This window comes from Etheostoma cragini, chromosome 1 (genome assembly GCF_013103735.1).
Source record: "Etheostoma cragini isolate CJK2018 chromosome 1, CSU_Ecrag_1.0, whole genome shotgun sequence".
Classification (NCBI taxonomy): Eukaryota; Metazoa; Chordata; class Actinopteri; order Perciformes; family Percidae; genus Etheostoma; species Etheostoma cragini.
The window spans coordinates 26,164,512-26,180,646 of NC_048407.1; the positions used below are offsets into that span (position 1 = coordinate 26,164,512).

The 16,135-nt window shown below is 41.3% G+C and overlaps 1 protein-coding gene across 6 annotated transcripts in view; it reads left to right on the forward strand.

The window, feature by feature from the left end:
- Positions 1 to 5,711: 5,711 nt before the first annotated feature.
- Positions 5,712 to 16,135, forward strand: part of LOC117948892 (protein unc-13 homolog C) — a 99,691-nt gene continuing 89,267 nt past the window's right edge. For 4 of the 6 annotated variants that reach the window (XM_034878839.1, XM_034878844.1, XM_034878870.1 and 1 more), the window contains exons 1-2: positions 5,713 to 6,263; positions 9,800 to 14,000. In XM_034878839.1, the coding sequence (XP_034734730.1) occupies positions 9,998 to 14,000 (4,003 nt within the window). In that variant the 5' untranslated portion in view covers positions 5,713 to 6,263; positions 9,800 to 9,997. Of the gene's footprint in view, positions 6,264 to 9,799; positions 14,001 to 16,135 lie in introns of all 6 variants that reach the window. The other 2 variants (XM_034878880.1, XM_034878862.1) reach the window with 2 other exon arrangements.

Genomic DNA, 16,135 nt, shown 5'->3' on the forward strand with positions numbered 1-16,135 from the left:
AAAATACAACAGGTCTTCAAATTAACCTTCTCAGTGGTGACATTTTGACAATAACAAGAACACTGTGCAATGCTGTGAATGTTAATGCACAAATGAAATTCAAATTGCACCTGCTGGCCTGCACACTTTGATTTGCCTTGTTGCTGAAATGTGCGATACAATAAAAGTGTCCTTGCCTTGCCTTACATCCTGCCATTATCCTCTAACCTCAAATTGTTCTTTGAATTCTTTTCTGAAATACACTTTTATTTCCCTTCAATAATGTTCACTAGTTGCCTTAGTTCAGCTGCAGATATTTCTTTGCCCAAAATAACAGTATGCCTCAACATTAATTAGATGGTTTGCTATGACATTTTGTGCAGACAATAATGGTTCCCAGATGACATCTAAGAATGTAAACTTTAGAGTGGGTCCAAGTTTTCCTTTTATCAGTACAAGATATCTCAACATCTACCAGATGGATTGCCACAAAATGGTGTAGATACATTCATGGTTTCCAAAGGAGAATTCCATTTAGCGCTACCTGAAGTTGATAGTTGCAGTTTTGAGTACAATGTATCAGCATCTACTGAATGAATTTCCATGACATTTGTACAGTGGCCCTGAAGTGCAAATCACAAAAGCAAATAGAAAAACGCAATAGCAAATAGGAAAACATTTCAATAAATCATAAAACACAAAGGCGAATAGGAAAACCAAATGGCAATTAGGAAAACACAATAGCAAATAGGAAAACACTTCAATAAATCATAAAACACAAAGGCAAATAGGAAAACAAAACGGCAATTAGGAAAACACAACAGCAAATAAGAAAACACTTCAACAAATCATAAAGCACTATGGCAAATAGGAAAACAAAATGGCAAATAGTAAAAAAATAATTACACACAAAGGCATTAACTTCTACCGGAAAAGGTAGGGCTTATCTAGCAGAGGACGGACCCTCCTGATTGGACAGACGGACTGTCTGTCTAGAAGGAGAGGTAAAAAACATGGAAAAGCACCTATTTTGAAAATGTGTATAATGATTTGGTGAAGTGTTTTCCTATTTGTTGTTGTGTTTTCCTCTTTGCCGTTTTGTTTTCCTATTTGCCGTCGTACTTTGTGATTTGTTGAAGTGTTTTCTTCTTTGCTGTTGTGTTTTCTTATTTGCTGTTGTGTTTTCTTATTTGACGTTTTGTTTTCCCATATGCTATTGTGTCTTGTGATTTGCTGTTGCGGGTTTCTATTTACTGTTGTGTTTTATCATTTTCTGTTGCGTTTTTCTGTTTGCTGTTGTGATTCGCACTTCAGTGCCACCGTACATTTGGTACAGAATGCAAACACAGACACACACGCGCACACACACAAATACGCACATATATATACAATATAATTCAACAATACACATACACAATATACATTTTCCATCTAACATCATTATGGGATTAACGTTTCAATCTGTGAAAAACTAAAGACAATTCAGTCTTTATCAGCCCCATCTGTACATTCTTTTTAGTGGAGCTACTAAATGTCAACAAGTTAGCATTGTCATTCTTAGCATGTTAGCACACTGACAGCAAGAAGAAAGGACAGGTGTGCAGAAGCACAGCCTCACTGAGTTGCATGGCTGCAGGCTCTTGATCTTGTTTCTTTGCTGACAAATTGGAAGAAATTAGAACGCAGTGACAGAACTGGAATGTTTAAACAATCATAATTTCCTTGTGATGCTTTGGTGTATATTTACCCAAGCACAGCTTTTGGACTTCATCATCGCTCTACAGGTTACTGTTTATGGATGGGTGTAAAAAATATTCCTCCACCATCATCACACTCTCAACGCGTCCTAATTTCAATTCACCCCCATCTTTTCTGTAATATTCTGATATATTCTGTGATATCCCACCACCACCACCACCACCAGGTGCTAATATGATGAAAATGTTAAACCACCATAGTGCTGAAGGCAGATGGAATTGATGCCAGCTGTGTGTCATCAGCTGTGTGATCGGAATACACTCCTTACTGTGCTCTTTCTTCTCAAAATAAATGTAAAGATATTTTCCTTCAAGCTGATGGTCATGTGCTAAATGTAATGCTACATCAGCCCACAGCTATCCCTTCATGCTTCGGTGGTAGGATTTTAACCACTGAAGGGCTATACAAAGGCCAGCTGCCTGGCTCATTAGTGCCAACATTCCCGTGTTTGGCCTCAAGAGGATAAAGGTCTCAATATTTTAATGGCTGGGTTCAAATGATAGCTGCAAGTCTTGAACAATAACGTAAGCATACACATCCTATATCTGCAAAAGTCACAGCGGCTCAGAATTTAGCATCACATTTGCAGGTCAGAAAACAAAGCAAACCTCAAAATGCATGCAGTATGTTTGCTAACGTCGGTATATAAGGCCAACCAGAGGTTCTCTGGCTCTGTTCATTAAATAGAGCAGTGGTCTTACTTAGTTAACCCTTAAAATAATAAGGGCATTTGTGTGAACTGTCAAAAAACCTTACTGTAAAGGTAACCACATGCTTGGACATGTTTATAAAGCAGTATAGGTGTGACATAAACAGAGGAATGAGGCCAGTGAGAAAACAATTAGTTTTTTCAATGTTCAGATGCTGCAAAGTTTAAGGAATTCTTTAATGTTCATCACACCGAAGCAATTTTAAAATGTCTAGCTCTGTTGGCGCTTTATGGCTACACAAGAGACACAGTATAACTGGAGAGTAGAATGGCAAATGACATGGCTGATTAGAAGATACACAGAACAAGATTGGACAGAAGAACCGATCCCTTAGGCACATGACTAAGGGAGCTACTGAGGAATCACAATCATGTTTTAAAGTCCTTGAACTTTCAATTAGATAATGATTAATACTGTCTAATGCAGCACTGGTAAACAGAAGAAACCGTAACACTTGTCACTGGTGTCACTTAAAGCGTAGTTAAAGTCCAGGAGGTGTACAGGCACTATTTTCTCTGGATATGGTGGAAATCAATGGGGTGATTGATTGACAGCTTGAACAGAGCAGTTTTTAATTGCTCATTGGAGTTTGAAGCCTAAGAAGTAATGTTCAATAAATCGGTTTACCGGGTGTCCTGCTGCTAAGAGGTTGTTCTAGGTTATTTTTTGCCAAATCAGAATATATCTGCTCTATTTGATTCAATGTTGTCAGTTGAATAAAAAAAAACCCATTTAGAATCAGAAATATGGGTGTTTTTAATGTGGAATGTGTTCAATTTAATATAAATATGGAGAGGGAGAGAGAGAGAGATTATTTACATATTTATAATTTGTGCAATTTCACAGTGAAATAAAGTGCTAATGCATTACAATCTCAGTATTTGTTAAAAAAAAAATAATCATGGGCACCTGGAAGGCTCAGTTGGTAAAGAGGGCACCCATATATATAGACTCCTTGACGCAGTGGGCTGGGGTTTGACTCTGACCTGAGGCCCTTTGCTGCGTATCATTCCCCCCGTCCTCCCCTTTCGTGTCTTTAGCTGTCCTGTCGAATAAAGGCCCAAAAATGCCCCAAAAAACATGCTGTAAAAATTAAAAATCATCCGGTAAAAAGCATCTACAACGTAAAAAACACCATAATTAAAACACCAACGCTGTTTAAAAGCATCATCAATGTCTGCAATGTGTTTATAAAACCTGAAATCCTGTCAGAGTCTGGCCCTGATGTTGAGAGAGAGAGAGAGAGAGAGAGAGAGAGAGAGAGAGAGAGAGAGAGAGAGAGAGAGAGAGAGAGAGAGAGAGAGAGAGAGAGAGAGAGAGAGAGAGAGAGAGAGAGAGAGAGAGAGAGAGAGAGAGAGAGAGAGATTTCATGCACAAGACTGGAGAGGAAGGCTGGAGAGAGGAGAGCAGGGTGGGGGATGGAGGTGGAAAAGAGCTCGGGAGCCTTGGCTAGCTGTCCCTTGGCAGCTCAAGGCACAAACAGAAGCAAGGTTCTCTGTTTCCAGAAAAGGCAAAAAGAAGACGAGTGAAACACACTGGTGAGAAAAGGATGGGGAATTAAACTGAAATACAAAAAGTGCGTAATAGAAGAAGGGGGAGAACCCAAAAATGTAGTATTAGGCATTATTGTTGTTGGGGTCTTTTTTAAAGAAATTGTAGATAACTGATTATTAATTGGGATTGCCAACACTACAGCTTATAATAAATATCGCACAATTATGCAATATTTGCATACCAGTATATGCTCCATGCCAATTCTTCAAACACAACTAATTTGCTCATTTACCCGAGTTTTAGATCAGAACCATGAACCGTGTCAAATATCCGTAGACATAACCGTGTCTAACATAAATCAGCCGTTGCTCTGCTATCTTTGGCTGAACACAAGTGTGTCACAGTGATTGGAGGGAATCATGTGGGTCAGACTGGATCATGAACAGCTGAGGTACTAGGTTGCGTTTGCTTTCATCACCAGCAGGGGGCGAGCAGCAGCTATGCACAACATCGGTATCGCGCATCCCTCTCCTCCAAACCCCCACCGGCACACGCTTGCGCACGCATCCGCACACATCTCCGTGCATCCTACCCCTCTCACATATGAGAGAGAGTGAGAGAGAGAGTGAGAGAGAGAGAGAGGGAGAGAGAGATAGACAGAGAGAGAAATGTTATTTCGCTAGAAGGCCATGCAGACAATTAGTGGATGTTGGAGGAGCGCATGACACACTCTCAGCTGAGAGTGGAGAGCAAGACTGACAGAGGGAGGCATACCCACGTACGCGATGGGTGTGTGTGGGGGGTGGGGGGGGAGCTGAGAGACGGAGCGAGATGGGTTTTATTTGAATGCTTAATCGCCACCAAGGCAGAGGGGCGGGAGTCGCTGAAGTGATGTGGACTATCATGTGACACTCTCGGCCTAACTGGAATATTTTCACTTCACTGTGTCCGTCTTCATTTGTCCCCGTCAACCCGAAACGAAAGCATCAATTAGCGAAATGTCACACAAGGGCAAATCAAAGAAATTACCTCTTGGCATTTTGTCGCGAGGTTAAGTGTATTTTTATTCCAAAATATTGATTTTCTTTTCATAGTTGAAAATTCAATTCACGACGCCGAAGGTGTTTTGCTACTACGCCAGGCACCAGACGATTAATCTGCAACTGCGATGAGCAATCATGTATGACGACATATCCAGTGAGAGACGTAATTAGATAATGCGTGAGTCTACGTGAAGCTCTGTTGTGTGTGGTGTAGCCTACTGATGAGATGGGCTTCTATGGAGACTGTGTGTAACCCAGGCCGAAGTGTTTGTGTGTGTGTGTGAGACAGAAAGACAGAAAGTGTGCTCATCGTAGGCTACCCCGCAGGCATGCTCATAAACTCTTGCACGCGCGCACAAAAGCAGTGGTGCGCGTTCACGACATATGCACGAACCATGACGAAAAACAAGAGCAATAGTAATAGTAGTTATGTAATATTAATGTTAATTGTAGCTTAACATGCTTCTATGTGCGTCTGTGGTGCTTAGGTTCATTGACACATCATCACTATATTGTTTCCATTGGAATAGCCGATAGTTTTGCAGTGGTGTGATACAGTTATTATACACAAACAAACACACACACTCCCCCATCCCTACCCTCCTTTTAGTTTTGCATCCCTCTCACTTAAGGCATCTCGCGCCTGTGTGTTTGAGAGCTCGATTCTTTCAAGCCGGCTCAGTGAGCACAGAGAGAGAGAGAGAGAGAGAGAGAGAGAGAGTTTTGTACAAGGGAGGGACAGACATTCTCCAGCCGAGGAGCAGAGCTTCAGTCTGGGCAGCCAAGAGCAGCGCTGTCTGCCTCCCCATCCACCCCACCACCACCCGTCTGCATCCCGTTTTGGACTAGACACCCCGTGATGTGACAGTGCCTACGAGCAGAGGTGTGCCACTGTGTGTGTATATTTGTGTCACTCGTGGAGAAAATAAAAACCAGCAGTTTGCGGCATTAAAAGGCAGCATCTTCGGTCAACGAGAACAGAAGAGCACAGGAGGGAGACCGGGAGGGGGTAGCCTACAGAAGGTGGCATGGAGGAGAGGTGTGTGTGTGTGTGTTTCTACGCGGAGGCAGGGCTGTGGGATGGTGTCTGATGGACACGGAGAGATGCTGTGAGCTGTGGTATTAGCAGGCAGCTGCGCACCGAGCCGCTCTCTTCCCGCCCTCCCCTTCTCAGCTGCTCTCCTCGCGCCGACCATTCGCGTAAACCGGGGTATTGACTCCACACGGCTCGTTGTGCTCACTGCCGCTGGCGTCCTGCACGGGGATTAGACACAACCAGGTATGTGCAGTGGGAGCCCATTTAGGCGCTTGATGCCTGTTTTGCATGGCGGGTGTGTGTGTGTGTGGAGGGGTGTTCTTGACTGTTTGACTTAATCCCATATATTCTTGTTGCTTCCCTCCCCTCCCTCTGTGGCCCTGCCACTGGATTAAAGAAACGTTATTTCCGAATGATGCGCATAGATAGTAGCCTAGGCTATGATCTGTCGATGTAGCTGGGGTGAAAAATACAAAAATTGTAAGGTGTTAGTGTTGTTCAATCGTTCTGTATTTTAGTCTAAAATTCAATTATGATACAAACACTGTCGATTCCACAAATGTCCCATTGCTCCTAACCTTTCTCCCATGATGTTATGCATAACGCACAACAGGAACGCATGTGAGCAATGCTGTTGTTTCACACTGAGGAAATGCGATGAGACTGGTTCTCATCATGCCGGCCAAAGAAAATGTAATATTTTGATTTATGAGGCGAGACAATCTGTTGTGATGTTGGCAAGTTTCCTAGGGCTGCAGGCAGATATTTCACTGTTGGGGAATACACAGGTTAGGAAAAGGGAGGAAGAAGCTCAGGATGGGCGTGAGTGCAATATTATCTGAGGATGCACACACCCTCATATGCTTATCCACCACTGGTATGCTTCGCGTTTCTCTCGGAGCAGCGAATGCATGCTTCAAAGCAATCATGCACGGAGGCATGCGTGGCGCACATGTGTGTGCACACACGGCTGCACACACAGACGCACAGGCATGCACACACACACACATGTAGGCTATACACCAATCCACACTCGGCCATAATCCATAATCATGTGTTCTGGAGACATGACGTAACACAAAATTATCTCTCATCTATATGCATCCGTTTCTAAAGGTTTGGCAAAGATTCCTCAGTCTCACCCAGAATGATAAAATAACGAACAGCAAACCACAGCATATAATTGCTTGCAGTATAATAACCTCATGTTGGCATACTTGCGTTTTTCATCAGGAGAGAAGATTGTACTATTGTGAGAAATAGGTTAGCATGCCTCTAAACTGACACTCATTTTCATTAAAGGGGAGTGGCAGAGACTGTACAACTGTGAGAAGTTGAGTGTTTTAGAGTACTCAGATGCATTGGGGAAAAGTGGGGGGAAATGGTCTCTGGGCACAAATGCAGGAGCTGGGGTATTGGCCTTCACTGGAGGTTTCTCTAGTCTGACTCACAAATGGGAGGGGCTCTATCTAGGGACTACAGGAATTCCCAGATTTTCTTTTGTCATCATGGCAAGCAACTATTTTTTTGAAGCTCTAATCGCTCCAAGCAAGTTGATTATGGAATGCGTTTTTTACAACATGCTATGCATGTTAGTTGGTGAGTAAGTTACATACTAATACACTAAAGCAGTTAGAGGTTCAGTGCTTTGCTTAAAGGCACATGCATTTTGACTGATAAAGGGTTAAACAAGCAGCTTGTTAGGATAAAAAAACATAACACACAAAGAATATGCCTGTAATATGCCAGGATCACATATGTTTGAACACATTATATGATGATAAATAATATCATAACAAATAACTTCAATAATCTATTGTAGGAACTGTTTGTTTTAGCAGAGCCTTATTTTTACAGTGGGCATTGTGTGTGTGTGTTGGTGTGTGTGTGTGCGCGCGTGCGTGTGTGCGCGCGTGCGTGTGTGTGTGTGAACATATGCTACTGAAATAAATTAACCATTGTCAATCTATGATAAAAACCTATAGCTACTGTCCACTTATCTCTCCTTAGGTGCTGCAGAACAAGCTGTATCACACAGAATCTGCTTTTATTACCCTACAAAGTGAGGATGAACAATAGCATAGATATTGTAGAGATACACAGTACAGTATATAGTAAACAACGTAATCTCATTCTCACGTGCTTGTCATGATGGCTTGGAATAAATGGCACAATGTCATGTGTAGCCCTTTTTGCTGCAATTTGATAACACACATATGAGTAGAATAAGGGGGTCTAGTTAGCTGTCATCCGTTGCTACTAATTCTGGCTTCATTTTGCAATACCGTCTGGGTTTTATCATGTAATTTGTGTACCAACTCTAGCTCTTGAAGAGGGTGAATGCTTCATTCCTCAAACCTTAACGTGCAGATGTCACAACCCTGGCTCTGTAAAGAGAAAGCAGCTCCCTAATTGGTAATCAACACTCATTAGACACTAGTACTCTTTTATTGAGATTTGTGCTGAAAGAGTACAGCCACAATGCAGCCACAGTGCTTTACAAGTACTATTTCAGTCACTGCTGTAAACAGACACATCCCAGATGCTATCAGCCATGATTGTAGCTGTAGCTCAATTTAGTCATTTAAGGCCATGACTAAAATTGCATCACAAATGCGTTAAGATAATTGGTCAATATTAACCAGCAGTCATTACTGGGCATATTTTGTCTGGAGTGTTATATGATAATGTTCCACCATTGTGAGTCATTTAACAAGATGCAACTTCAAAAAACCTATAGGTTTTGTTTAAGTGTTAAATGTACATATTGCATAATATGTACTTAAAGTATGGTATATGTTCAATTCAATGCAATTCAATTTTATTTATAGTCGTAGTTCAAAACAAGAGTTACCTCAAGAGACTTTACAGATAGAGTAGGTCTAAACCACATTCTATAATTTGCAAAGACCCAACAATTCCAGTATTTCCCCAAGAGCAAGCATTTAGCGCAACAGCGGCAAGGAAAAACTCCTTTTTATGGAGAAACCTGGGGTGGGGCAGAAAACTTACGTTTAGGGAGAAACCTCGGACAGACCCAGGCTCTCGGTAGGCGGTGTCTGACAATGCCGGTTGGGGGGGCGATGAACAGTAGCAATAATAGTCACAATAAAGATAAGGGAATTATGACTATATATAGTTATGCACAAATTACATCCTTGAAGCAAGATCTAGTACGAACAAAAAGGAAACATAATTTGAACCTTTAATTTAATGAACAATGAACTCTGCATAACTTCCCTTTCCTTAGCAATAGAGACATTTTTTGTCTGTTCACCTGTCACAGCTGGACTACAAAGCTTTGTCAAAAATGACACAAATCTAATATTTACCACATGTGATGATTTTTTGTTACTATTGTTGTTTGTAACTATTAATAATATAATGCCTGGTAATTGTTTCATTTCAATACACTTCATATCCACTCAAAGTTTTATTTTCATTTCACGCCCACATCTATAAGTACTGTGTTATTACAGTGTGTAGATAACAAATATACCAATTTATTATACAGTCAATTTGGGGATTTCAAATGAATGTTCAAATGAATGGTATTTTGTTTTCTGCATCTGAGTGATTGCTTTATTTGCATACATTTGGTGATTAGTCAATAAGAGATTTTTCACATTATGCATGTTACAGATTTAGCAGATTGTCCACTGTCAGGGTACTTGCAAAGTAATAACTCAGTATATGTTATTCTTGCTTGTCTTTGAAAGTGATTTGGGAATTAGCAACCAAATTGTAAAGTAAATATTTGTTTTTGTTTTTTCTTTCAGAGAGATGTTCCTTATCAGAGGGAAGGCCACTGGATTTGAAAGTATTAGTGAGTCTCTACGCGGACTGTGGTTTTAGTGATCTTGAGCTGGGATTCCACTGTCAATCACAAGTTGATTGTTCTTGGCTCACCCCCCCTGTATTCTCATCCAACTTCTTCTTTTACTAGATGATAAAAACAGTCCACAGGATTGCCATCCATGGTTTCTGTCCTAATAAATACTATATCATCCTACATTAAAAAGATTTGCAAAGGAATGTTTACAAAGAAATTGGGAAACCCAATAAAGAAGAAAGAGAGAAGTGAAAATAAAGAGCCTAATTTGACCACTGATTTGCAAGCACACAATCTAACTCTCTCTACCACACTGAAGACCACAGTTAAAAAGATTTCCAAATGCTCTTCAACACGTAACATATCACTTGAAGAAGACAACGGAAAGAACGACTGCTCATCCCTGTCACCCACTTTCAGTTATCGTGTAGCTATAGCAAATGGACTCCCAAAAAATCCTATTTTTTTGAATAATAATGAAAGTATATTTCCTCAGGTTCTTTCGATTGATAGCAGTTACTCTGACTCCGTGAGTGAGACAAAACTTGTCAGGAGACTGGATGAGCATAAATCACACACTATGCCAGTGAGACGAAACAGGAAGAGCCTCATTAGTTTGGCTCCCTCTGATGGCAGCTCTGAGGGTGAACGAGTGGAACGCTCCAGTTTACACACACTTAGGCTGGGTGCTCTACGCAAGTTAAGAAAATGGAAAAAGAGTCAGGAATGTGTCTCCTCAGACTCCGAAGTGAGCAATTGGAGGAAAACTTTGGGCATCCGGAGCAAGTCCTTGGACCGTGCTGGAAGGCAGCAAAAGAGTTCGACCTTGGAGCCAGGCTCCTCTTCCACAGGTTGCATCAGTCAGACCCAGGATGTAATGGAGATGATCTTTAAGGAGCTTCAGGGGATCAGCCAGATAGAGACAGAACTGTCTGAGCTACGTGGTCATGTAAATGCCCTAAAAAGCTCCATTGATGAGATATCCAGCAGTGTGGAAGTAGTCCAGAGTGAGATTGAGCAACTTCGCTCAGGATTTGTCCAGTCTAGAAGGGAAACACGTGATATTCATGACTACATAAAACAAATTAGCCACCAGGCCAATAATTCAACCTTGCGGTTTCTCAATGTTCCTGAAGAAAAGGCAGAGAAAACAGAAAGTCTCATATATAAAATATTAAAAGACAAAATGGGTTTCACCGATGCCCTTAAAACAATTAAAATTGAGCTCGCTCATAGGTTAGGGCAACAAAGAGAATGTTCTAATGCAAAACCCCGCCCTATTATCGTCATTTTTGCAACAACTCAAGAGAGGGATATAGTCTTGAAAAAGTGCTATAAACTTAAAGGAACAGGCATTACAGTATCTACTGATAGTTTAACTCATGATGGAAAGGAGAGAAAAGACAAGACAATGTCTTCCTCACAAACCTATGAAAGCATGGATATCAAGACCTCAGGAAAGGATAAAGTGGGGGAGAGTGATGACTGGGACTCAATGGACAGTGATAAAGAATTAGACGAATTAAGCAGAAATAAATATGCAATGGTGATTTCAAAGCCTGTTCACAAGAGCAAATCAGAGAAGAGGCGATCCGACGACCATAGCCGGTCAGGAGAGGGAGCAGGCTACTCAGGCGCTGTTCACTATGCTGATGACTCGTACTATGACCCAGACAAACATGCAAAGGCTTACTACTCTGATTTGACCCCTGGTTGGCTTTCCCAGAGTGAGTATTCTACCCCTAAACTCAGCCGCTCTGAGTCTGACTGCTCAAAACTCTGCCAGTCATACTCAGAAGACTTTTCAGAGAGTCAGTTCTTTACACGGGTTAATGGCTGCTCCCTGCTGTCCTCATCAGATCAGGAACTGTGGCAGAGAAAACAAGAAGACATGGCCTCTTCCTGGTATGCTAGTGACAGTCACCCACTCAGCCATGAGAATCAAACTTATGAACATAATGAGGTTGAGACTACAGAAACTATTGACAGTGGGGTGAGCAATGGGCTTGTTTGCATGTCTGGGGACAGAAGCCACTACAGTGGCTCCCAGCTCTCTCTGCAAGGTGATCTATCACCCTGGAAAGACTGGCATCATCTGGAGCAGGGTGCTGACTCTGGCTTGGAAGCCTCCATAGAGGTTAGCAGTCCCTTTGACCCATCAACCATCCCCGGTTTCCCAGAAAACATCACTAAATGTCAGGAGGTTGATTTACAATTTGAAGGAGATGAGGAATTCATGATGCTTGACCGAGAACCATCCCTACCACTTATAACCACCCACATTATTCCTCCAATTACAGAAAGGGAGTCTGTCAACAAGCCATCTGCCCGGCAGTCTAAGGAGGGAAACAAGATGATCACAAAAGAAAACACAAAATTAGCATCTAAAGATACCCCTAAAGCTGTTACTAAAGTTACACATAAACAGACTAAATTGGCTTCTAAAGAAGAAACCACGAAAATGCCAAAAGAAATCTCAAAGGTATCTGCCAAGGTTGCATCTAAAGTGACATCAAAAGCACCTCCTAAAGAGTTGTCTAAAGAGACTAAAAAATCTGCAGCTAAAGAAACCTCTCAAGTCCTCCCTAAAGATATTCCTAAAGTCACACCTAAAGATGCCACTAAGCCAATTGTTAAAGAAGTATCTAAAGTGGCATCTAGGATAACTTCTAGTGAGGCTGCTAAATTCACTCCTAAAGTGACCCCAAAAGATAGCCCGATAATGACTCCTAAAGAAAGTCCTAAAGAGTCACCTAAAGAAAGCCCTAAAATAACCCCAATTGAGAGCCCTGTTTCAACCCCTAAAGAGTCCCCTAAAGAATCCCCTGAAGAGTCTCCTAAAATCATTGCTAAAGAGGTTACCAAAGAGGCTGCAAAACTGCCCCTTAAAGAAGTCCCCAAAGAGATACCTAAAGTAGCATCTGAACAATCTGTTAAAGTAACCACTAAAGAAGTTTCTAAGATTCCACCTAAAGAAGCCCAGGAGGTAGCCTCTAAAGAGAGTCCTAAGGTGCCCCCCATAGAGACCCCTAAAGCCCCCCCAAAAGAAGCCCCTAAAGTAGCATCCAAAGTAGCCTCTAAAGATGCCCCTAAGGAAAGCCACAAAGTAGTTCCTAAAGATAAATTCCCTGAACTGGATATCAATCATAGTTTTCACCAGGCCCAGACTAAGTCTTCAACTATGTACCGCAGTCAAAGCGAGATTCGAACAGAGAAGGTTGAAGAGGTCCCCAAGTCTTGGAGTAGTAGGCTCAGCATAGATCTCAGTGAGAAGTCCTTTGGTTTTGGCTTTGGTTCTACACTGCAGAGGGCTAAGTCAGCTCTGGAGGTTGTTTGGAAGTCTGGCTCTCAGACTCCTACCCCTGCACCTATTGAGGAGCCCAACAACTCATCATTTATGGGGCGTTTCCGCACCCTGTCCACCTCTGGTGCAAATAACTCTAGTACTACAATAGACTCCGATGCCCACACAGAGCCTGGATTTAACAAGTTAGAGGACGTCAAAGCAGGTGCAGAGGTAGAAGCTGTGGAACAACCAGTGGACAATGAGACCCACTATGTTGAAGTAATGGAGCAAGTACTTGCTAACTTGGAGAATAGAACTAATGCTAATGAGACAGAGGAGACAGATGAGCCCGCGCAGGAGTGCGAGACTTCTCAGGACTATAGTGTGTCTGATGACATTGAGGCCTCTCAAGATAATGATGCCTTTCAGGATTTTGAGGCATCTCAAGATTTTGAAGCCACAGAGGACTTTGAGGCAAGTAAAGAAGCATGTGTTCTGGAGTATGATTGCAGTTTGGATGAGGAGTACAATGAAGAATATGAAACCCAACTCACAGAGGACACTGCTGAATATGACGCAATGGTGGAGTACGTAGACGTGGAAGAACCGGACGACATTGATGTGACAGAGGAGACCGAAGAGGGTGATGAGGAGTTAGAGGATGTTGAGGAGATAATAGAGGAGGCTGTTGAGATGTCTGAAAAGGGGGAGCAACAGCAGGAGGATGAGAACAAAAATGTTTCAGAGGAGAAACCCACAGAAGCCCCACCCAAGAAACGTATTCGACCCACATTTAAGGAAGCAGCACTGAGGGCCTACAGGAAACAGATGGCTGAACTGGAGCAGCAGATCCTGGCAGGGGGTATGACTCTTAACTCTTTTTTGTTTGTCACCGTGTCACTTTAAGTTTTTACTGTTTTACAAGGCTTTCTATTGGCAATACACTTGTACAACAGTAACAATAACAGTAGTCAAACCATGCACTTGGGACTTAAAGAACTCTAGCATATATAAATACTTAACAGTACTTTACAAAAATAGCCAACATCTCAGCAGCAACTTTTTTGGAAAGTCTTGGTTTTGTTGGTACACCGTTGGTGCATTCAAGATTTCTCTCTGAGATTTGTCAGAGAAGTCAAATAACTAGCAAACATGGATATCAGCAAAAGTGCTTACATTAATAATGGCATGTATTGCATTGAGAAGATACCACAACAATTCTCCTTGAAAAGTTGTATATTTAAATGAATATTAACCAAATGTTCTGACTATAAGGAGGTAAATTGAATCCATAAAGTTGTTGTATGATTTAGAAAAGTGTGTGAATAAATGTTGAATGTCCACAGTATTAAGTTAATGAGCTAAAACATAAAAAAACATTGTGACATCCAGTGGGTCCTCTGTGTTGTTAGTGGAAGTCTGAATCATCATGAATACTTTTAATTTATGTGGTGGAGACAAGCCATAGACTAGTAACTTGGTGGTTCAATATCATTGAATTTATGGCAACCTAAGACTTTGATCAAATTGAAAGATGTCTCTTTGAATTGGTAATTCAGTTTGAGTTAAAAAACGCAGCCTCTCCAGTTTGTTCAAGTCACAGTGAGACACGGAAAGGCTGGCAAAGCGGACACAGTGTGGTTACACTTTTTAAAACTTCACAGAGACAGCATTTAATGCAGTATAATAAAATGGCGAGATAGCCGTCCAGTAGTGCGCAGTTTCTCTCCATCATTCCATACTTGTTCAAATGTGCTAATTGACAAGACATTACACTGTGTGTACCTTCATTTCAACTGGGGTGTCATTTACTTGCACAGTGACAAAAGCTTCATCTTTTTGCTCCATCGGGGCACCAGTTGAATCCACAGTCATTTGCAGTCCTATTCCATCTAAATAGAATGTTTCATCAGCACTGCTGTTGGCTTGGTCAGTTTCTACCTGGTGAACACTACTCTTAGGTCTCTGCCTGTTGTAGGATGGCTGAGTGGATCTGCAGCAGTTTTGTGATTATGAGGGAATATTTGTACAAAAAAACAGGAAAGTTTATCAGTTTGAACATTAAATATCTTGTCTTTGTAGTGTTTTAATTGAATATAGGTTGAAAAGGATTCACAAATCATTGTAATCTGTTTTTATTAATGCTTTACACAACCTCCTGACTTCATTGGAATTGGGCTTTGGACTTTCTTTTGTAGCGGCCTGTGGCACAAGGGATACATTTATGGAGGTTTATACTTTTTTATCAACATTTAATTGACTTTAAAAGTTACACTAGGGCTGGCCTCAGAAACTACCACAACTTCTTACCAATGAATAAAAACATGACCACAGTCTGCAATGAGAGGTAGTTTTGGCAAACAGTTAAAGCAAGTGTGAACATGAAGTCTTTACATATTGGCCTACCACTGAAAATGTTCTGTATGTTGATTTGCAATCAGCTGAATATTACACCAACGCTCTCATTTGTCTTCTTGTATCATACAGCCTCGCTGCAGTAGTAGCTTAGTAAAAGGATGCAATTTAAAATCAACTTGGGTTTGTAAATGGTTAGGATTGATTTATTGAGGGAAACATAGTCTTTCAATTGGAATGAAAAAAGAGACCAGGGAATTTCTACTCTTACTTAAAATGAAAAAGCTCTTGACCTACATATGTAGCTGCAACTGTGGTGCTCATGGTGAGGTAGGTTCTGTAGTTCAGGGAATACAGGCTACACCTGAAGACTGTGACAGATGTGTGCACAAACCTTTTCAGTGGCCACATTAACATCCTGAAGAGAAGAAATTCAGTACTGTTATAAACTGAAAATCTTAAATTAGGAGAGCTTACTTCTCTGTTATATGATTGAATGTAACCATGCCTAGCAACCGTTTAATACCAACAAACTGCAACTCATATAAGGTATTGGTAGGCAACAGAGGAGATTGAAAGTCCTATATATGCCATTACTATTGCTTAACTTTGTCAATTAAATTTACTTCTTAAATGTGCATT